Raw genomic sequence first — 22,369 nt, 5'->3', positions numbered from 1 at the left:
GTCTCTATCATATATTCCCTCTCCCCGCCTTTCTTCCAAAGAATACATATTGAGATCTTTAAGTCTGTCCCCATACGCTTTATGACAAAGATCACTGACCATTTTAGTAGCCGCTCTTTGGACCGACTCCATCCTGTTTATATCTTTTGGAAGGTGTGGTCTCCAGAATTGTACATAATATTGTAAATGAGGTCTCACCAGAGTCTTATACATGGGCATCATCACCTCATTTTTCCTACTGACCATTCCTTTCCCTGGGGATCTTTTACAAAGGCGCAGTAGTGTTTTTAGTGCGCTCTAATGATTAGCATGTGCTAAACGCTATAGATGTCCATAGGAATATATGGGCGTCTCTAGCATCTAGCACACGCTTATTTTTAGCATGCGCTAAAAATGCTAGCGCACCTTTGTAAAGGACCCCCCCTAAGCACTCAAGCATCCTTCTAGCTTTTGCCGTCACCTTAAGATCATCACATATGAACACATCCAAGTCCCATTCCTCTTTTTTGCACAAAAGTTCTTCACCCCCTAAACTATACCCATTCCCTCTGGTTTTTGCAGCCTAAATGCATGACGCTGCAATTTTTAGCATTAAATCTAAGCTGTCAAATTTCAGACCATTCCTCTTGCTTCGCTAAGTCCTTCCTCATTTTATCCAACCATCAGACAACCCTTCAACAATATCACTTACAAAAATGTTTAAAAGAACCAGCCCAAGAACTAAACCTTGCAGCACACAAGGACAGAAAAAACAGTGCTGGATAGTACCACGAGGTTCGTAAGAATTTCCAATGACACTATCCATATAGTGCTGCAGAAATTTTCATGTAAGACACTTTATATGTTTAGCAGCGGCTGCTAAATGTATGCTTTTGAATATCTGGCTCAGAGTATCTTTTGGCAAGGTTTTGTATTACTTACACTTTACTCCAATATAAAACTATTTGTTTTTATTTATTTATTGAATTTTATACAATTTAACAGAAATATACTGTCAAATGAAATACAGCCTTCAGATTCAGATGAGGAGTACACATTATCACATCAAAAATATAAGAAAAGCAAAAGAAAAAAGAACTTTCTTCATTATAACCATTCAAAAGCTATATATATATATATATATATATATATATATATATATATATATATATGGCTTTCTTAGACCACAATCTAATGGGGGGGGGGGGGGGCGATATGAATTAGAGAAGATTATAGAAGCAAAATTATATTTATTAAAGTGTAGTATTCCCCATTTTCTTTACTTTTAAGTTGCTTTTGAATCTAGAAAAGATTTCAGTTGTTCAGGCAAATAAAACACATACTTCAACTGCTCCAACCTTATTACACATTTACATGGGTAGGCGAGGAAAAAGGATCCTTTCTGTTACATTATCCAATGACTGTTCCAAGATTGCAGAAATATCATTCACATCAATGTTCTCATTTTTTTGCTCCTGTTTCTTTTCCATCTGCTCCTTTAGGGTTATTAGGAATATAGAAAATCCTATTCATTGGGGGAATAGCTTCATGTGGCATCGTTTAAATAGATTAGGGAAATTCAACAGGCGAAGATTTAACCTTCTATTGTAATTTTCCATTTGTTCAATTTTCCTTCTAATGTCCATGCTGTCCTTAACAACTGTCTTAAATTCTTGAATTTGTATCATTTCATTTTGCAGGGATGTAACTCTCAATGACAAATCTTGTTTAACTGATTCAACTGTAGAATTTAATTCCTCAAATTTAATGTTAAGGGCCTTTACCTCTTCTGAAGATTTCTGTAAGGTGGAGTTCATTTCCAACAGTTTCAACCAAATCCTCTCAAGGTTCACCTCCGGTTTACTCGCCAAGGTCTCAGAAACTTTCTGAGCCTGAGGTCCCGGCGACTCCTGCAGCGCCCTTACTTCACCGCTGGGGAGAGGGATGTTTCGTCTCCCGGCAGTGGCTCCGCTTCTCCAGATGCCTCTGCATTGGGCTCCGCTCCCCTCTGTCTCTGGGGAATCCCGGGGAAAAAACGTTCCAGACTGGATTGTATCGGCGAGGAAGTCGAGGTAGGCGGGGGAACTACCCTCAACGTCCCTTTTCGTTTCGAATGGGGCATAGTTAAGAGGGAAAAAAAGAGAATTTTGATCAATCTAGCTGAAGCATCTTGCAAGCAAGTCACCCGTTCTCGGTGCCATCTTGACATGCCCCCCCCCCCCCAATATAAAACTATTTGAACAGTGATACTGAATCATTTTATAAGTAGTTTAACTGATTATCTAAAGCATGAGACTTAAGCGCTTCAGGTTGGGCTGCTGGCCCTGGCTGAAGAACTTTTACCTGCTTACCAGCTGCTTTAGGGAGGGCTAAATATGGGCATAGTTTGGGGGAGGCGAGGGGGGGCATTGCTCCCCCAAACAAGCTGCCCTTCTGGCGGTGACTGACTGTGAATGCGACTACAGCAGTGGCAGCCTAAAGGAACCCCAAACTTCTTGGGCCTGCCTTTCGCTCACTCTCACTCTCCCCTGCCCCATCCCCTGTAAAATGTCAAAATGAAACCATGCGCAGGGCCCAGGGAGGTCCTGTAGGCGCCGCTACCAGCTGCTGTCTTCCCTCCTCCCTCGTGATGTAACACCCTGTTTTGGGAAGAGAGAAGGTGGCAGCTGTGCATGCAGGACCTCCCTCGGTCCTGCACACGGTTTCATTTTCACATTTTGCAGGGGACGGGGCAGGGGAGAGTGAGCAAGAGGCAGGGCCAGGAAGTTCAGGGTTCTTTTAGGTTGCCACCGCTGCAGTCGCAATCACACGGTTTCATTTTTGCTTGGGGGATGGGGGGGTGAGAGAGTGCATGAAGGAGAGGCCTGGTCAGGAATCGTTTCTTCCAGGCCACTATGGACTGCAGAAGAAAGTGGCCTGGAGGGGTTGGGGTGGAAAGAGAGAGAGACAGACAGACAGACAGATGGAGCCAAAAGAGGTTGGATGAACGGGAGACAAGGTGACCCACTGAAACGAGAGTTCAAGTTTACTTCCATTTAATTTCAGTCTATTCCATCTTTATAACACCAGGCTTCCCAAGGCAGATTACAACAATTAATATGAACCCACCAGTAAACAGTTTATAATTGCTGTACCAGGCACAATAATTTTTTTAGCAGTTTTATTTCATGATTTTTTTTTTTTTTTTAATTTTTAACAAGAATCTTTATTAAAGGAATCCATGTATTACAACTGAAGCTGTTCAAAAAAAACAAAAACATACAGGTCCCTTGTCATTAAACATCTGGTATACATACATTTCTCTACTGAGAACCTTCACACAACAGCAATAATTTTTCTTGTAACATTTAAACTTTTCAAAGTTACCCCTTCCCCTCCAAACCACCCTTTCCATCCCCCTCTCCCCGCCCCTCACCCCTTCATGAAGAGGAATTCTATCCAACATTTTCACTTTAATGACTTTATCACAGGAGCCCACATCTGTTCCCATTTTGTTAGGGTTTTATGTTCCTTAGCCAGTAGCTTTTCCATGTCACTTATATACCTAACCAGATTATACCAACGGCGAATTGAAGGGCATTCATTCTTCTTCCACATCCGTGCAATCAACAATCGAGCTACATTTAAGCAATGCTTGGCCAACAAGTTTCTTCCAGCACTAAGCCCGGCAATAGATCTATTAAATAAGAACACCGCCGGATCCCAAGGGATCTGTCCCTCCACCCACACCTGCACTCTTCCTTGCACCGACTTCCAAAATGCTTTTATTTTTCTACAGGTCCACCAAATATGCCCCATTGTGCCTTCCTGTCCACATCCCCTCCAGCATAATTTTGATGCCCCTGGGAACATATGGTGTAACCTCACCGGAGTGAGGTACCATCTGTATAAAACCTTTGTGCAGTTCTCTTGAATATTGACTGCCCTGGAGCTATGGACTGAGGCCCACTCCATCTGCTGCCAAAGTTCAGGCGTATAAGTCACCTCTAGTTCCTTTTCCCATCTATCACGGTGCTTACCGCTAACCTCTAATGAATCCCTCATATGACCATATAATTTAGAGATCAATCCCTTAGTTTCTTCCGTCTCCACACACATTTTCTCTAACAAAGTAACCTCTCCCCTTAGTTTACTCTTTAGACCAGATGTCTGAAGAAAGTGAATAATCTGATTATACGCATACCTATCCTGTGGAGGTAAGTCATACTCAGCTGCTAGTTCTCCAAAAGTAATAAAATGTTCTTCTTTCATTAATTGTCCCCACCATATCAACCTATTCTTTCGCCAATTAATAAAAGGGGATGGAGAGCATCCAGGAGGGAACGTAGCATTATATGCTATAGGTGTCAAACGTGAGTCATGAAATCCTTTCACTCGTTCTATTTTATCCCAACATGAAAAAGTATATTGTATGATAGGGTTAAGAGACTGGGGAAGATATCTGTTTTTAGGCGCCAACCAGAGTAATTGCCCTAACTTTAAGGGGCTACGAATCATAAATTGTTCCATTTTGATCCATAGTTTATGATCTGATTCATGAAACCATTCAATAGCAGCTTTTGCCTGGGCTGCTCTATGGTATAACCCCAAATGTGGTACACCCAATCCACCCTTTCCTTTACAGGCTACATACAAAATAGATCTGGGAAGTCGAGGTTTACGACCCTGCCATATAAAGTGTTGAAGCTTGGTTTGTAGCGACCGAAGCATACGGTCATCAATTGGCAAAGGGATAGACTGAAAAAGATATAACAGTCGTGGTAATATATTCATTTTAACTGTTGCTATTCGCCCAAACCATGACAAATACAGTGGATTCCATCTGTCCAGATCTTTGCCCAGTTCCTTTATTAGTGGTAAATAGTTAACTGCACTCATATCTTCCATCTTGCGTGTGAGTGTTACACCCAAATATCTTATTCCCTGGGTAACCCAAGTTAACGGGTAAAGCTGGCGACAGGTCTGATACTCTATCTCTTCCATCCCTACTGCCATCGCCTCAGTCTTTGTATAATTGATTTTGAAACCCGAGACTTGGCTATACAATTCAATTTCAGCAAACACTGCCGGTATTGATGTCAAGGGAGAGGTAAGTGTCAGCAAAACATCATCCGCAAAGAGGGCAATTTTTGATTCCCAGGCACCCGCCTTCACCCCCTGGATTCCATGATTAGATCTAATGTTATACGCTAAAGGTTCCATTACAAGGGCAAATAAAAGAGGGGAAAGAGGGCATCCCTGGCGTGTACCTCGATGTAGTTCAAAAAAGGGAGAGGTGCAGCCATTAATTCTGACACATGCCCTAGGAGCTGCGTATAGTTCCTGGATCAAGCTTCTAAACATAGGTCCAAAGCCAAACCTCTGTAATACCATATGCAAAAAGGCCCAGTGCACTCTATCGAATGCTTTTTCAGCATCGATACTAAGTAACCAGCATGAGGATCGTGTTTGTTTCGCCAAGTATAGCACATCCAACGTCCTTCTAATATTGTCAGAGGCTTGTCTTCCCAAAAGAAAACCCACCTGATCTGAATGCACCAAGGTTGGTAGGACATTCACCAACCGAGTTGCCATTACTTTAGCCAGAATACGTACATCAACATTAAGTATGGAAATCGGGCGGTAAGAAGCGCACTCAGTCACCTCCTTGTTAGGCTTAGGGATAACTGATATCCATGCATCCTTCATGGTAGGGGGTAAATTTCCTCCCTCCCGCACATAATTTAGGACCTCAGTTAAAACTGGTGCAAGGTATGGGGCAAAAGCTTTATAGTATTCCCCCGTATATCCATCCATGCCCGGTGATTTACCTGTCTTTAGTGACTTAATAGCTGTGAGTACTTCCTTAACATCAATCTTAGCTTCCAACATATCCCAATGGTCCTGTCGTAGGGATGGGAGATTCAATTTCTCTAAGTATGCCTGAATAGCAGTATTTTGAATAGAGGGGTCATTAGTGTATAATTCAGCATAAAAAGCCTGAAATCGGTTTCTAATAGCTTGAGATGTGGAGAGAATCTTACCCTCTCTATCTTTGATCCTAAATATATTTCTATCCACCCTAAGCTTACGCAACCTAAGTGCCAATTGACGACTAATTTTATTTTTCTCTTTATAAGCATGTAAATGGAGTTTTTCATTAACAAAATCTAGCTCCTTAGCGAGCAGTGCATCTAGCTGCAATCTCGCCTTCTGGAGTGATCTATAGATCATAGGGGAGCCTGTGCGTTTATGTTGAACTTCAAGATCTACAATCTGGCTCCTCCAGTACCGCTTCAGGTATTCTTTCTGCCGTTTGAGGCGTCCCGCCACTGTCATAAAATGCCCTCGTGAGACTGCTTTCAAAGCTTCCCATACTACAACAATGGAGGGACCAGATCCCAGATTAAAGCTTAAATATTATTTAAGTACTTTCACATAGTTCTTGCAAATCTGCTCATCTTTAAGCATAGTATTATTCAAGGCCCATTGCCTATGAGAGCCATCTTCACTAGGAACAGAAAGTAATACTGTACACGGGGCATGGTCTGAAATAGTTATGTTTCCTATTTTTGCATCTCTCACATGCCCCCCCAGTAACTTATCCACAAAAAGAAAATCAATGCGAGAGTATGAAGCATGCACTGAAGAATAAAAGGAATAGTCTCGATCAAGCGGATGTCCATCTCGCCAAACATCAAAAAGCCCCATCTCTTCTACACAGGAAGCCAGATGTTCAGCCAGTGTTCTGTCCGCCCGAGAAACTGTCCCTGAACGGTCCAGCTCTGGGTTCATGGTGGCATTAAAATCGCCTCCAAAAATAAGATAGCCTCCCTGTACAGATCGCACACTTTTCTTCAATGCTTTAAAAAATGAGGCCTGGCCTGTATTTGGCCCATAAATAGATCCCCAAGTGTATTCCCTAGACTCCAGCGTTCCACGGACAAACAGGAAACGGCCAGCTGGATCTCTTTTGATTTGCTGGATCTGTATAGGTATGCTATCATGAAAAAGTAAGGCCACTCCTCGTTTCTTACTATTCGCGATATCAGAGGCAAAAATTTTTTTTGAGTAATATGCTGGACAAAACAGATATTCATGTGCACGCTTCAAGTGTGTTTCTTGAAACATTACCACCTGCGGTCGCACTCTAGCTAGTTCTTGGTATATCAACTGTCTTTTTCTTGGAGCATTTAAACCCTTAACATTTAAAGTAAGTATCTTCAAGTCAGACATCTTTTTTTCTCAAAAAGAAAGCAAGTTATATATATAAGCATTAAATCTCATTTGGTATAGAACTTCCCCCCACTTAGGCTCTGAAAACAAACATATTCCCTACCCCCCTCCCTCCCCAAACAATATTTTCTATGTGGCAGAGAGAGAAAACCCTTCTCCCCTCTACCACACTGAACTCCCAACAAGGCCAACAGCCTCATCCCTGGCCTTCCATCCCATCCCCCCCCCCCCAAACCCAGAAACCTGTCTTCAAACTTGGTATAGTTACAAAGAGAAATAACAGTGTTCCTCTCGTATTCCTGGTGGCTTTGTCAGCCCGAGAAGGAGAAATAACACACAGCCCTGTGTCATTCACAGTTCAAGTTGCATGTCGTGCTGCCGCCAATCGTGGCTTCTTCGCTTTATTAAACACTTGCTGCCATTGACGGACTTTGTCCCGAGCCTTGTCTGCCACTGTGGTATCCTCAGCTTCCATTTCCATCAGACCTGCCTCTTGTAGCAACTGCTTCGCATCTGCAACAGTACGCATCCGGTGGGATTTGCCTGCTACGGCAAAACATAATGCAAATGGAAAGGACCATCGGTACTTAATGTTGTGTTTGTTCAGTGTTGCCAATACTGGTTTCATCTCTCTACGCCATTGCAACGTATGTGCTGACAAATCTTGATATATTGTAATCAAAGATTCATTATATCGCGGCTCTTTTTGCTGGCGTGTCTGAGTAAGTATAATTTCTTTTTCAGAAAATTTCCAAAACCTATGTCCCTCGGTTTATTATTCTGGGGAGCCCCCAAAGCTCTATGTGCCCGTTCAATTTCTGGCATAGGGGTGTCCGGCATTGCAGCTAATAATTGCCCACAAATTTCCTGTACAATTCTCAGGACTTCTTCCTGAGCCCCTGTTTCTGGCACTCCCCGAAATCGCAAATTCTTGCGTCTGCTGCGATTTTCAATGTCGTCAAGTTTATACTGTAGGTCAGTCAGCTGCGTTTCAACTCCCTCTTCTCGCTGCTTCATTTGCTGCACATATTCCACGTGCTCATCCATACGCAGTTCCAAGTCTTCAATACGTGCTCCCACTTCCTTAAGCTCACCTCGCAAGTTATCAATTCTTTCAACAATATCCGCCTTCATATGCGCTAAGTCTTTTCGAAGCTCAAGGAGCAATCGTGCGGATTGCGATTTTCGAACTGCACCTGTTTCTTCCTCTGATCTCCCAGATTCAAAATCTGAGGCCTCCTCAGGCTGCGGCGAAACATAGCGTGATGGAGTTTTGGACACGCGTTGACTGCTACGTCCCCCTCCTTTGGCCTCCGAACTTTTCAATTTTTGAGACATCTTACCGTCCCTTACTTCAGGTAAGTTTCAGTCCGCAAGAGAGGCAAAGATTTCGACGTTTGAAGTGCTAAATTTTGCTATATTGGCTGGGTTGGTCGGGAGCAACAGGATAAAGCCTCCATCGAGGACAGTGACGTCACCGGAAGTCCTTATTTCATGATTTTTATATCTACATATGGGAAGCTTTCAAATACATTCAAAAGTTGTAAAATAAGTAAGAAAAAAGAGTTTTGTTTTTGTTCTCCATCTTTTAAGGCACTGCCTATCCAACTGGAACAGCTTTTGAGTTTTTACAGGCAGTCCCTTATTTCTAATAATCTTTTGATATTGTTTTCAATAGCGTTTGCTATTGTTTTGGGTGAGCAAAAATGGTGGCAAGCTTTAGCCCATATAATGGGCTAGATAGGCTCACCCTGCCTCCTCAGGTTAGAATGGGAGAGGTGGGGCAGAGGGAAGGAGCAGAAAATGGATGGGACTGGGGGGGGGGGGGGAGAGAGGAAGAAGCAGGATGTGAAATGAGGGATATGAGAAGAAGGGCAAGAAAAGGGAATGATGTGGGGAAAGGTTGAGACATAATCTGAATGACATGGAAGACTGGAGAGAGGATAAAAAGCACTGAAAATGGATTGGGGTACTGGTGAGGGGTATAGGAGAAGGGGATGAGTCTCTGAAGGGGGTTGAGTTTGGGTAGAAAGGGGTTAAAAAGATGGTGAAAGAGAAGCTATTGGTCATGGGGTATAGGGTAACAGACAGAAGAGTGGCCTTGGAGGCAAGGAAAGGAGAGACTTTTGTCTTCTCCACTAGAGAATGACATGGGGACAAACACCCATCCCCGTGGGTTCTTTCTCCGCCCCCACTCCATCCCCGCAGGCCCTGTCTCCATCCCCGTCCCTGCAGGCTCTGTCCCCGTCCCTTCCACATGGGCTCTGTTCTCATCTGCAGAAGCCTCGAGCAATTATGATTTTATATTCAAATCTTTTTATTAAAGTATAAAAAGGAACAATATGCTGTGCAACTGTTGTGTATAAATTACAAATAGAAAATAATAACAGCGAGCAGCTATAATAACCCTCACCACCCTCTACCCTTTCAACCCCAACAATAGCTGATTTCTACTACCACAAGGGATCCTAATCCACCTTGTTAAAATGTCCAGGGGTACAAAATACAACTCATTCTGTATCCCCTAGTGGGGGAGAAATATGCCCTATGAAGCACTGTTAGCTTGGATTCAGTCTAGCTCTCCTGTGTTCCACAGTCCCTCCTGCAATAGAAGATGTCTTCTTAGAAGATGTGCTGGTATCAGGATGTACAGGATCCCCCATGCAAATTTTGCTAGTTGTGGCCAACATGTTTGCTTGTTTTTCCAAAAAATCAAAATATCGTTGTATGCATCACTCAAACATAAATAACAGTCCAGTTCATTAACAGGCTCTGTCCCCATCTCTGCCCCGTCCCCATCGCCGCAGTTACTGCGGGTCCCTGTCCCCATGTCATTCTCTATTCTCCACATCTATATGATTTTTACCCCTCATTCTCCCTATCACCCTCTAGTCTAGTTTCCATTTTACCTCTCATCTTACCTACCAGCTTTTCCCATCTCCCTCTCATCCCTACGCCAACAATCTCATTACCCCTCTTTCTTTTTCCCAAGTTTCCTATTATCCTCCTCAGTCCCCCATTTCCATCTTGTGTGTTCATCTATTCTCTACTGCCTCTCAGCCCCATCCATCTTCTGCTCGTCTCCTCTTCTTCCCCCTATCCCATCCATCTTCTGCTCTGTTCCTCCCCCACCCCCCCACCCCAATCCCATCCATCTTCTGCTCTATTCCTCTTCTTCCCCCTCCCAGTCCCATTCACCACCTACTTGATTTATTTATGCATTCCTGTATCCCACTATTATCCAAAAACAAGTTTCGGTTCAAAGTGGCTTACAATTTACATTTTAGGTGGAGTTCCAGAGCGTAACTATTTGCTGAGTAAAAAGTATTTCCTCCTACTTGTTTTAAAAGTATTTTAAAAGTGTTGTTAGTCCCTTCTCCCCTACCTTTCATGTCTCATCCATCTTCTGCTCTTTCCAGGGTCTTCTGCCCATTTGATATTTCTTCTCTCTCCATGTCCACCGTCATTCCGTGTTCCTATCTGTCCTGTCCTGCACCTCCCCTCTCTGTCCCTGTTCCTCTCCCTGTCCAGCTTCTGCTCCTCACTTCCCTTTCTCTTGTAACTCCCTTGCCCCACTCCCCATTGTATAACATCTCTCTCTCCCTCACTTTCTCAAAAATGTTTTGGTTGTACCACAGAAAGGCTGCGTATCAAATCCATGACCCTTTACCCTCTCTCTCACTTTCCGGGGTCCAGCATCTCTTCCTGCCCCTGCATAGTCTGTTAGCTCTCTTCTTCTTTTCCTCCCCCAACCTTCCCAAAGCTCTGTCAGCTCTTCCCTTCCCTTCCTGCCCACCCATGGTCTGTCAGGTCTCTCCTCCTCCTCCCCCCTGCCCACATAGTCTGTCAGCTCTCTCTCCCCCTTCCTTCCTGCTCCCCATGGTCTGTTAACTCTCTCCTTTCCTTCCTGCCCCCCCATGGTCTGTTAAGCCTTCTCCTCCCCCCTCCCAATGTTCTGCCCTTCTATGGTCTGTTAGCTCTTTCCTTCCCTTCCTGCCCCTGCATGGTCTGTTAGCTCTCTACTTCCTTTCCCCCCTCACCCTCCCAATGGTCTGTCAGCTCTTCCCGTTCCCTTCCTGCCCACCCATGGTCTGCCAGGTCTCCCCTCCCCCCTGCCCACATAGTCTATTAGCTCTCTCTCCCTCCCTCCCTTCCTGCTCCCCATGGTCTGTTAACTCTCTCCTTTCCTCCCTGCCCCCCCATGGTCTGTTAAGCTCTCTCCTTCCTTCTCCTCCCCCTTCCCAATGGTCTGCCCCCCATGGTCTGTTAGTTATTTTCTTCACTTCCTGCCCTCCCCTCCCAATGGTCTGTTAGCTTTCTCCTTCCTTTTCCCCCACCATCCCAATGGTCTGTTAGCTTTTCCTTTCCCTTTCTGCCCCCATGGTCTGTCTGCTCTTCCCTTCACCTTCCTTTCCTGCCCCCATGGTCTGTCAGGTCTCCCCTTCCCTTCCTGCCCTCCCCCATGGTCTGTCAGCTCTTCCCTTCCCTTCCTGCCTCCCATGGTATGTCAGCTCTCTGCTTCCCTTCTCCTGCCCTCCCATAGTCTGTTAGCTCTCCCTTTCCTTTCTCCCCTGCCCCCATGGTCTCTTCCCTTCTTGCCCCCCATGGTCTTTCAGCTCTCCCTTTCCTGCCCCCATGGTCTATCAGCTCTTTCCTTCCCTTTCCCTTCCTGAACCCCTACAGTCTGTCAGCTCTCCCATCCCCCCCATGGTCTGTCAGCTCTCCCCTTCCTCCCCCATAGTCTTTTAGATCTCTCCTTCCCTTCCTGCCCCCCATGGTTTATTAGCTCTCTCCTCCTTTCCTCCCTGCCCCCTATGACAGCTCTCCCCTTCCTGCCCCCATGGTCTGTTAGCTCTTTCCTTCCCTTCTTGTCCTCCCTCCATGGTTTGTTAGCTCTCTCCTTCTTCCCCTCACCCTCCCAATGGTCTGCCAGTTCTTCCCTTTCCCTTCCTGCCCCCTATGGTCTGTCAGCTCTTCCCTTCCTACCCCCATGGTCTGTCTGGTCTTTCCTTCCCTTCCTGCCCTCAATGGTCTGTTAGCTCTCTCCATCCTGCCCTGCCCCCCTGTGGTCTATTAGCTCTCTCCTCCTTTCCCCCTGCCCCCTATTGTCTGTCAGCTCTTCCCTTCCTGCCCCCCCCCATGATCTGTCAGCTCTCCCCTTCCTGCCCCTGTGGTCTGTTAGCTCTTCCCTTCCTGCCCTCCCTCATGGTCTGTTAGCTCTCTTCTTCCTTTCCCCCACCCTCAAAATTGTCTGTCAGCTCTTCCCCTTCCCTTCCTGCCCACCCATGGTCAGGTCTTCCCTCCCCCCTGCCCACATAGTCTGTCAGCTCTCTCTCCTTTCCTTCATGCTCCCCATGGTCTATTAACTCGCTTTTTCTTCCTGTGCCCCCTTGGTTTGTTAAGCTCTCTCCTTCCTTCTCCTCCCCCTCCCAATGGTCTGCTCCCCCCATGGTCTGTTAGTTCTTTCCTTCATGCCCCTGAATGGTCTGTTAGCTCTCTTCTTCCTATCCCCCCACCTTCCCAATGGTCTGTCAGCTCTTCCTTTCCCCTTCCCTTCCTGCCCACCCATGGTCCGTCAGGTCTCCCCTCCCCCCTGCCCACATAGTCTGTCAGCTCTCTCTTCCTCCCTTGCTGCTCCCCATGGTCTGTTAACTCTCTCCTTTTCTTCCTGCCCCCTCATGGTCTGTTGAGCTCTCTCCTTCCTTCTCCTCCCCCCTCCCAATGGTCTGCCTCCCATGGTCTGTTAGTTCTTTTCTTCCCTTCCTGCCCTCCCCTCCTAATGGTCTTAGCTCTCTCCTTCCTATTTCCCCACCCTCCCAATGGTCTGTTAGCTCTTCCTTTCCCTTCAAAGTGCAAAGTGATGCATGTGGGAAAGAGGAACCCGAATTATAGCTATGTCATGCAAGGTTCCACGTTAGGAGTCATGGACCAAGAAAGGGATCTAGGTGTCGTCGTTGATGATACGTTGAAACCTTCTGCTCAGTGTGCTGCTGTGGCTAAGAAAGCAAATAGAATGTTAGGTATTATTAGGAAAGGAATGGAAAACAAAAATGAGGATGCTATAATGCCTTTGTATCGCTCCATTGTGCGACCGCACCTTGAATATTGTGTTCAATTCTGGTTGCCGCATCTCAAAAAAGATTATCATTATTAACATTTGTATAGTGCTACCAGAAGCAAGCAGCGCTGAACATCTGACATAGAGAGACAGTCCCTGCTCAATAGAGCTTACAATCTAAAAATAATACAGACAGACAAGACAATTAAGGGCGAGGGAAGAACAGGGTGAGAAGGAACAAGGGGAGGTAATTGAGTAGTAGTTAGGAGCCAAAAGCAGTGGTGAAAAGGTGGGTTTTCAGCACAGATTAGAAAACAGGTAGAGATGGAGCTAAAAGATATAGTGGAATTAGAAAAGGTGCAGATAAGGGCGACGAAAATGATCAAGGGGATGGGGCGACTTCCCTATGAGGAAAGGCTTGTCTCCCCTCCTTACACAACTAGCCATTTGTTTTTCCGCTTGCGCTTTCACCAGAAGTATATCTCTCTTGGCTTCTTTCAGTTTCAGCTTGTATTCCTCTTCTTGAGTTTTTCTGCATTTCATGAATTCCAACTCTTTTGCCTTTATTTTCTCAGCCACATGCTTGGAGAACCAAATCGGTTTCCTTTTTCTCTTGCTTTTCTTGACTCTCCTCACATAAAGGTCAGTAGCCATATTTATAGCTCCTTTCAGCCTGGACCATTGTCTTTCCACTTCTTGTATGTCTTCCCAGCCCATCAGCTCTTTCTTCAGGTACTCCCCCATTTTAGAAAAGTCAGCATGTTTGAAATACAGGACTTTGAGATTCGAGTGGCTGCCCTCCACTTTAGCTGTTATATCAAAACAAACCGTTTGATGATCACTACTGCCCGGGTGGGCACCCATTCAGACATTAGACACACTTTCCTCATTTGTGAGCACCAGATCCAGCATTGCTCCTTCCCTTGTGGGTTCTATCACCATTTGTCTGAGCAGAGCACTTTGAAAGGCATCCATGATTTCTCTACTTCTTTCCGATTCTGCAGATGGAACTTTCCAATCTGCATCCAGCAGGTTCAAATCTCCCAGCAACGGCACCTCCCCTTTCTTTCTCAACTTTTGGATATCTGTAACCAAATCTTTATCTAGTTCCTCTGATTGTGTCAGAGGTCTGGAATACTCATGTGGATAAAGGTTCTATCGTCTCTTTTCAAGGTGATCCAAATTGCTTCTTCCTTTCCCCAGGCCCCCTGCATTTTAGTCACAGTGATATCGTTTCTCACATACAGAGCTAGTCCTCCATCTTTTCGACCATCTCTATCCTTCCTAAATAGATTGTAGCCTGGTATGTTTGCCATGTTTCCCATTCATGGGAATCACTGATAGCAACAATATCTAAGTCTGCCTCTAACATCAGGGCTTCCAGATCATGAACTTTGTTGCTTAGACTACGAGCATTTGTGGTCATTGCTTTCCAGCTACATCTCAGTGGCAGTCTCATCTTCTGTTCATTTTTTTGTTTAGACTCACTTTCTGCTGTGTTCGTAAGAAGTGATTTGCTAAGATCGATGTTTTTGTTGTTTTCATTGCTGTCTTTAGCTGGGGGTGACCACTGGAAGTGACATGCCTCCTTATGCCACCCCCGCCTTCTAGTTCAAATGCCTAGAAACATATTGTCTGAATTTCTCACCAAGGATTCTTTTCCTGCAACAGTGAGATGCAGTCCATCATTACAATATAAGGGAAGATGCACTAAAAAAGCGTTAAAGCCCTTCCCTTACCGATTCCCATAGCGAATCGGTAAGGGCATGCATCAAGGAAAAGGAATGCAAATGAGCTGCTCGTTGTAGCTCACTTGCATTCTCTATTCCATTGGTAACCAGTCAGCCAGTCTGCCAGTCGAGCATGCATAGAGCAGCCAAGTGTTATGCTGGCTGCTCTGTGCATGCCAAATTCGTCCAAAAAGCGCCTAACACCCATTAAAAAAAAAAAAAAAAACAAGCTGCTTGTCCCCAAAATTTTTTTTTAAGTTATGGCACCTTTGCTATGCCTGTGGCCGTCCCTGCGCCTCCCTGTGCCGCCCAGGAAAGGAAGACGCCACGCCGCTCACCCTCTCCACGGCCTGCTGCAGGAAGGCTCCGATGCGGCTCGAGAGTGCAGTTGAGGACATCCATCCAAAAAGACGTCCTTTTTGGACGTGCCCCCCCCCCCCCCGCAATAATAAAAACTGCCTTTTTGGACGTCCCCTAAACTATACTTCCTTTCACAAAGCGCCACCATCCCCTAAAAACAAATAGAAACCACACACTCCAGAGAGAGCTGAATCGACAGTGACACTCATAAATACATGCCAGAAACGGGTTCCCCACGTACATAGTTTAGCATGACACCCGTGTGCAAAGCGCCTAAGCCGAAAACAGTAAGAAGGGACTGGTTTTCCCTGACCTTGATGAGCGCTTGGTACTCCTCCTTCAGCCGTTGCACCCACAGCTCTTTTTTTCCCATGGGCCAGCGTTAGTCTTCAGCACCGGAATTTGGGCACAACACGTCGCGCTGTCCTTCGACCTGGAAGTCTCTGAGCCAATCACAATGCGGTTAGCTGATCTAAACGCGCTGTGATTGGCTCAGAGACTTCCAGGTCTCTCAGCTGAGTGAAGGACGTCCAAAAAGGCTGTTTTTAATATTGCCGGGGGGGGGGGGGGGGGGGGACATCCAAAAAGGACGTCTTTTTGGATGGACGTTCTCAACTGCACTCCTGCTAGGATCGAGCCGCATTGGAGCCTTTCTGCAGAAGGCCGTGGAGGGGGTGAGCGGCGCAGCATCTTCCTTTCGGGTGGCATAGGTTTTTATTAAGTGAAGGACGTCCAAAAAGAACGTCTTTGGAGTGGGGGGTTTTTTCAGGTGAAGGACGTCCAAACAGGACGTCCCTGACATTTTTTTCTTCCGATTTGCCCCGAGAGGTGTAGACCTCCCGTTAGATTTTTCACGGTAAGGGGATTGGAAAACCGTAGTGCATCTCATTATAATAGCCTTGCAATAGCCCAGTGGCGTAGCCAGACCTGAGATTTTGGGTGGGCCCAGAGCTAATATAGTGGGCACGCACTGTGTATATGAGTAGTGTCTCTTGGGATTCTACAAAATAATGCCTTAGAATTCACTTGATGATGGATTTCTAAGTAGTCTGCCCAACTCCAAGGAAAACCTTGCTGGCGCCAGTTTCATTTGTGTCAGAAACGGGCCTTTTTTACTAGTTTGATTAATAGAGTAGGCACTTTCAAAATGAGAGATTTTGTATATGAACCTGGCTGCAGTTTTGAGCTGTTTTTTTTCAACAGGTACTCCTTACAGCCAACATATATGGCGGTGATGGCGAACCTATGGCACGCGTGCCAGAGAGGGCACGCGGAGCCCTCTCTGTTGGCACGCGCACCGCCGGTCACCTCACCCAAGACTTTCAGCCCTCCCACCCACCCGGCATCAAGCATTCCTTCCTCCTTCCCTCCCACCCGGCGTCAAGCATTCCTCCCTCCCTCCCACCCGGCACCAGCCCGCCCGGCCTCCATCCTTCCCTCCGAACCCGAAGAAATTTAAAAGTCTTCTCTTGTCTGAGTAGGTGGCGTCAGCATCAGCAGTAGCAGCGAAAAGCGTGCTGCTGGTTTGGCGCGTCTTCAGCCTTCCGTCTCTCAAGCTGTCTGGTCCCGCCCTCATTTCCTGTTAGGGCGGGACCAGAGAGCTTGAGAGATGGAAGGCTGAAAACGCACCGAACCAGCAGCACGCTTTTCGCTGCTACTGCTGATGCTGACGCCGCCTATTCGGACAAGGGAAGACTTTTAAATTTCTTCGGGTTTGGAGGGATGGCGGGCTGGTGCCGGGTGGAATGCTTGACGCCGGGTGGGAGGGTGCCCTGGTGCACGCCGGGTAGGAGGGAGGGAGGCCTGGTGCTTGGGTGGGAGTGCTGGGTGGGTGGGAGGGAGGCCTGCCTGGTGCTTGGGTGGATGGGAGGGAGGCCTGCCTGGTGCTTGGGTGGGTGGCCTGGTGCCTGATGCTGGGAGGGAGGGAGGCTTGGTGCTGGGTGGGAGGGAGACCTGCCTGCCTGGTGCTGGGTGGGAGGGAGGCCTGCCGTTGGGAGGGCAGGGGGGAGAGGAGGGTGGCTGGACATTGGTGGCTGGAAGGGAGGGCAGGGGGAGAGGAGGGTGGCAGGAGGGGAGGGCAGGGGAGAGAGGAGGGTGGCTGGACATTTGTGGCTAGAAGGGAGAGGCGGGTTGCTGGACATGGATGGAAGGCAAGAAATGAAGAAGAAAGGAGGAAAGTAAAGAAATAAATGGAAAGGAAGTTCTGGAAATGGAGTTAAGAGAACAGATAGAGAGCAGCAGAATCAGCAACTAGGACCAATATGGATAGAAAAACAAAATCACCAGACAACAAAGGTAGAAAAAAATCATTTTATTTTCATTTTAGTGTTTGGAATATGTCCAATTTGAGAATTTACATCTGCTGTCTTATTTTGCATTGGGTATACTGGCGCTGTAACAACTTACAGAAATGATTTATAATGAAAGAAAATCATGTTATTTTTTTTCTCCTATACTAGTATAATATTTTCAATGATGTCTGTTTATATGCGCCATGGCTGGTGTAAGGGGTGTGGCTATCATAGGGGTGGAGTCATATGTGGTGACCCCGCCCATAATGAGTACCGCCACTTTGCGATAATTAGATTTTGGGTTGCTGTTTGGGCACTCGGTCTCTGAAAGGTTTGCCATCACTGATATATGGCATTAAAATAATCAAATTGGGATAATGTTAATGATTGTACCAATAGTCTGAATGTTTCTGATGAGAAATAGGGTTTGATCCTTTTTAGTTTCCAAAGAGACCTGAAAGATTTTATGATTACTGAGGAAACTTGAGTATCAAAAGTTAAATATTTATCTATAATTATACCTAGAATTTTCATATTATTGTCACTGGGGAATGAAGTGTTGTCAACTGTGAAACTGTTGTAGTCGTTTTAGTCAAATAGGTTGGTAATAACCATGAATTTAGTTTTTTCTTTATTTAGCTTCAGTTTGGATTCTGAGGCCCAGGTTTCCATCAAACTTAAGCCAAGTTTTGCCTTTTGTAAGATATCTTGAATGTTCTTTTTGAAGGTTATGTATATGGTAACATCGTCAGCATATATGAATGTTTTGAATCCTGCTATTTCTAGTCTGTTACCTAGTTGTGACATCATTACATCAAACAGAATGGGCGATTCCATGCATCTTCTGCTTTTCCCTAACATCTACCCCCGAGTCCCATCCATCACAGTTCGGCTACCCTACATCACACTCAAACCCAATCCACCTTCTGCTCCGTTCTCTACAGCCCCCCACCCCAGCGTTCCATCCATCTTCTGTTCCCCTGACTCTCCCATCCCTGAGTTCCATTCATCTTCTGCTCTGTTCCCCTAACTTCACCTCCAAGTCCCATCCATCTTCTGCTTTATTCCTCTTCCCCATACCCACCCTCACTCATACCCCTACCCAAAACCCATCCATTTTCTGCTCTGTTCCCCTTCCCACCCTTACCCCTCCCATCCATCTTCTGTTGTTTCCCTCCCTCCCCCACCTCTGAACCCCATCCATCTTCTGCTCTGTTCCTTATATCAGTGTTTCCCAAATTGGTCTTGGAGTACCACCTTGCCAGTCACGTTTTCAGGACATCCACAATGAATAGGCATGAACTCTGTGTCCCCATCTGTCCTAATATTTCTCCTCTGTGTCCCTGTCTATAGCGCTCTCCCATGTTCCTCATCTTTGTCCCCATACCTTCCTGTGTCCAGCATCATCCCTCTGTGTCTCTGCTGTGGAGAGCCGTGAGGGACGCCACAGAAATGATGATCACAGTGTTCTTTGGGTGGAATACGGGGTCACTAAGCGAGGGAGATATGGGGGTTTGCCAGAGAGATGGGTCTTAAAGACCAGTATTAGGACTTTGTAGATTAAATGGGGCGATGGACTGCTTTCAAAAGAGGGGTGACATGTCCAGCTTCTCCAAGTCTCTTCCCATTCTCCTGCATCCTCCATCCCAGGGCCAGTATCTCTCTCTGGTCCCTCCCTGAAGTCCAGCACCTTTCTTTATACCATTCTTCATCTTTGGGTTCAGCTTCTCTTCAACTCCTCCTCCCCCATTTCCCCTCTGCTCATCCCCCCCCCCTTCTCTTCTCCAACCTCTCACCTGAATCAGTCTCTGACTGCATCTCTCTGAGCCATCTCTTTAATCCCCATCCAGCATGTTTCCTCTTCCCCACCCTTGGTCAGGCAGCAATGTAGGCCATTGAGACCCATAAGGTACCCAAAAGCTGGAGGACCGACGGGAGGAGGAAGGGAATAGAGAGCTACCGACCGCGCGGGAGGGGGGGTGAAGAGGGATAAATACCGAATTGCCCGATGAAATTAGGGTTACAAGCCATTTTTTGGGGGGGGGAGGGGGTGCCACTTGTCACCCCATAGCGACGCCGCCTATGTAGAACAGGGGGCCAGAAAGATGGCGATGCTAGGTTGGGGAAAACAAAATTATCCTTGCCGGACTGGCGGAGAGAGGAAATGGGAGAAGAAAGAGATTCTCTGGGTTCAGCTCTCCCCTAGGTTTAATTAACACATAGACCTCCTTCAGCTTCTCTGTGCGTCGTGTTGTACCTTTGAGGGGCGGCAGGTGGCGCTGTTCGCTACTCTGGACCTCGATGAGGCAGATGGTGGCGCTCTGGCCTTTTCCTCTGTGGTACTTGACTTGCCCAGTGTTGGACTCTCTGTGTTCCGCAAATTACTTACCCAACAACCAGCCCTTGGGGCCGCAGATCTCGCAGAGCAGAACAGAAGCACTCCTGGCAGGCAGATCATGGCCAGCTCGGAGGATCCGGTACAACGCGAGATCCACCAGGATTGGGCGAACCGCGAGTATATTGAGGTGATCACCAGTAGCATTAAGAAGATCGCCGACTTCCTCAACTCTTTCGGTGAGGGACTGGAGAGGGGCCGAGGGAAGCGGGGTGGGAGAGGGAGAGAGCCGAGGCCCGAGCTGCCAGTGATATGGTTTTGCTAGAGAGCCCGGTCCCTTCCTCTCCCCCTATCCGGGGCTTTTAGCTTCATCTTGACGGATGGTTTCTCTTTTTCCTTTTCAGACATGTCGTGTCGATCCCGGCTGGCGACTCTCAATGAAAAGCTGACAGCCTTAGAAAGAAGAATTGAGTACATAGAGGCCAGGGTGAGTGGTGCTATGGGTGGCACATGTGTGTCTCTTAGTACTCTGTCGGTGTTGTATGCTTGGGGTCTGGGCTGTGGATACTTTCCTAGGGCCAGGTAAGTAATGGCTCATGGGGGGAAGGGGGTGCCACCGCTTTGGAGTTTCTCTGGTTGTGAACCTCCTTGTGCCGGTTGCCCTACACCATATAGCCTCAGGGAGGAGTATTTTTTTTTCTTCTCCCTGTCAATTCTTTTTCAATATTGATTGTTGAGTGTGGACAAAAAAACAAAAGAAATGTACAAAAAACCAAACATGCATAACATTACACCACAGGGTTCTTGCTTCTATATTTTCAGTCAGGACCCATTTTTTTAATGTTTCTGTAATTTGCATGCATGCTATTCATTTGCTGTATTAGGAGTAGTTTCTTTTTTTTCAGCACATGCATTAGAACACTGCGCTGAAGCTCAGCGCACTGTGGTACCGCACAGATTAATACATTGCTGAGCCAGCACACATAGAGGCCATTGTCTCAGCTGGAGCTGGATCGATACAATTTTGGTTAGCTTGCTTTTCTGCGCTTTCTTTTGCAGGCACTGACACATACGTTCATTGTTATCTCTTCCCTGGCAGGTAACAAAAGGTGAGACTCTCACATAACAGATGAAGGCCAGGAAGATGCTACTGGATGTGTACAGCGTTAATTCTCAGCCCCTACTTTTCTTCTTCAGTTTTAACAGGGATTGCTTGTATGATTTCCTGACCATGTGGTCATTGCTTTGGGGTTTCCAACATTCTCTCTATTGCAAAATTACCTAATGTTATCTGAACGACATCTTGATGGTTCATGCTTCACAGTTGTTGGCAACCTCTTGTGCATATTCAGGAAAACAGCTGTAGAATGTGGATGTTTAAAACCAAATTTGTATAATTATTTAAAACTAATAATGTAATTGGATAGATCTGATCCATTTATGCAGCTGACTTTACAAAATACGAACTGTCAGCTCATTGAAGTTCATAGCTTGCATTTGTGACCCTTTATAAAGGCATCAGCTCTACCCAGTTGCTTTTTATTAGAAATAAACGGCCCTTCCTCTCTAATCTTTGGATTTTTTAATGTAAATGACCAGAAGGGAAACAGCTCTAACCTGAAGGCCCGGGGTAGGACAGATTCCTCTCCTGCCATAGTGCTGGGTTCTTGCAGCACGTCCTCTCAACACGTTGTACAGAAGGTTTCAAGGAACATTGGGCAGTGTGGAGAGCATGCATTATAGACAGATCAATCATGTGCCAATTTGAACTATATTGGGGGTGTTTCAGAGTTTTCTAAGTCTTTTTTGTTCTTTTAAATGTAAAAATGTCTTTCATTTGTGTTTCCACAATAAAAAAAAGCTTTGCTTTAGTTATTAGTTGTTACCCAGTGCAGTGACTTGTCGGAGACAGTGAGATGAGTATGTATCTGTACCTAAGATCAGAAGGAGCAGTAGTGGGATTTAGAACCCATGAGCCAGGGAAGGCAAGGTTCAGTCACCAGACAGTTTTGCACACCAAAATTGCCAGGACAAACAAAGGGAGACAAAAGGGGTAGCTTCATTGTCAAAGGTTCTAACCAAGGAGTGTATTGTCCAGAGGCTAAAACTTGCTTTAGATATTGCATTACGTTAGGGGACATTTATACCCACACATGCCTACTGCATTCAGTACGGTTTACAGATCAAATGAACTGGGAAATTCCCAGGAATATTGTACTAAAAATCAAGATATATAAATGAAAAGAAAGATCAAAGTAACTAACCATAGTAAGAATTAAAGGAGGAGTTGGGTTGTCAGAAGAAAGATATTTTAAACAGTTTTTATATTTACCCTAGATAGGAGTGGATGATGACTTAAAGGGAAAATGGCAAGGACATAAGAGAACAGGGAGGTTCGTAG

The 22,369-nt window shown here is 46.0% G+C and overlaps 1 protein-coding gene across 1 annotated transcript; it reads left to right on the top strand.

Annotated features, from left to right (window-relative positions):
- The first annotated feature begins 19,958 nt into the window (after nucleotides 1-19,958).
- Nucleotides 19,959-21,843, top strand: BRK1 (BRICK1 subunit of SCAR/WAVE actin nucleating complex). Its single transcript, XM_030207228.1, has 3 exons — nucleotides 19,959-20,207; nucleotides 20,373-20,455; nucleotides 21,068-21,843. The coding sequence occupies exons 1-3, from the start codon at nucleotides 20,090-20,092 to the stop codon at nucleotides 21,092-21,094; spliced, it is 228 nt and encodes a 75-aa protein (XP_030063088.1). The 5' UTR covers nucleotides 19,959-20,089; the 3' UTR covers nucleotides 21,095-21,843.
- The last annotated feature ends 526 nt before the right edge of the window (nucleotides 21,844-22,369 follow it).

The sequence above is a fragment of the Microcaecilia unicolor genome, chromosome 6 (genome assembly GCF_901765095.1).
Source record: "Microcaecilia unicolor chromosome 6, aMicUni1.1, whole genome shotgun sequence".
Lineage (NCBI taxonomy): Eukaryota > Metazoa > Chordata > Amphibia > Gymnophiona > Siphonopidae > Microcaecilia > Microcaecilia unicolor.
This window is presented reverse-complemented; position numbering and strand designations above follow the sequence as displayed.

Excerpts from the sequence above, each read along its gene's own strand:
- BRK1 (XM_030207228.1), top strand. The coding sequence starts at position 20,090 with ATGGCCAGCTCGGAGGATCCGGTACAACGCGAGATCCACCAGGATTGG. Across the intron at positions 20,208-20,372 it reads CGACTTCCTCAACTCTTTCG|ACATGTCGTGTCGATCCCGG; the intron begins GTGAGGGACTGG and ends TTTCCTTTTCAG. Across the intron at positions 20,456-21,067 it reads TTGAGTACATAGAGGCCAGG|GTAACAAAAGGTGAGACTCT; the intron begins GTGAGTGGTGCT and ends CTTCCCTGGCAG.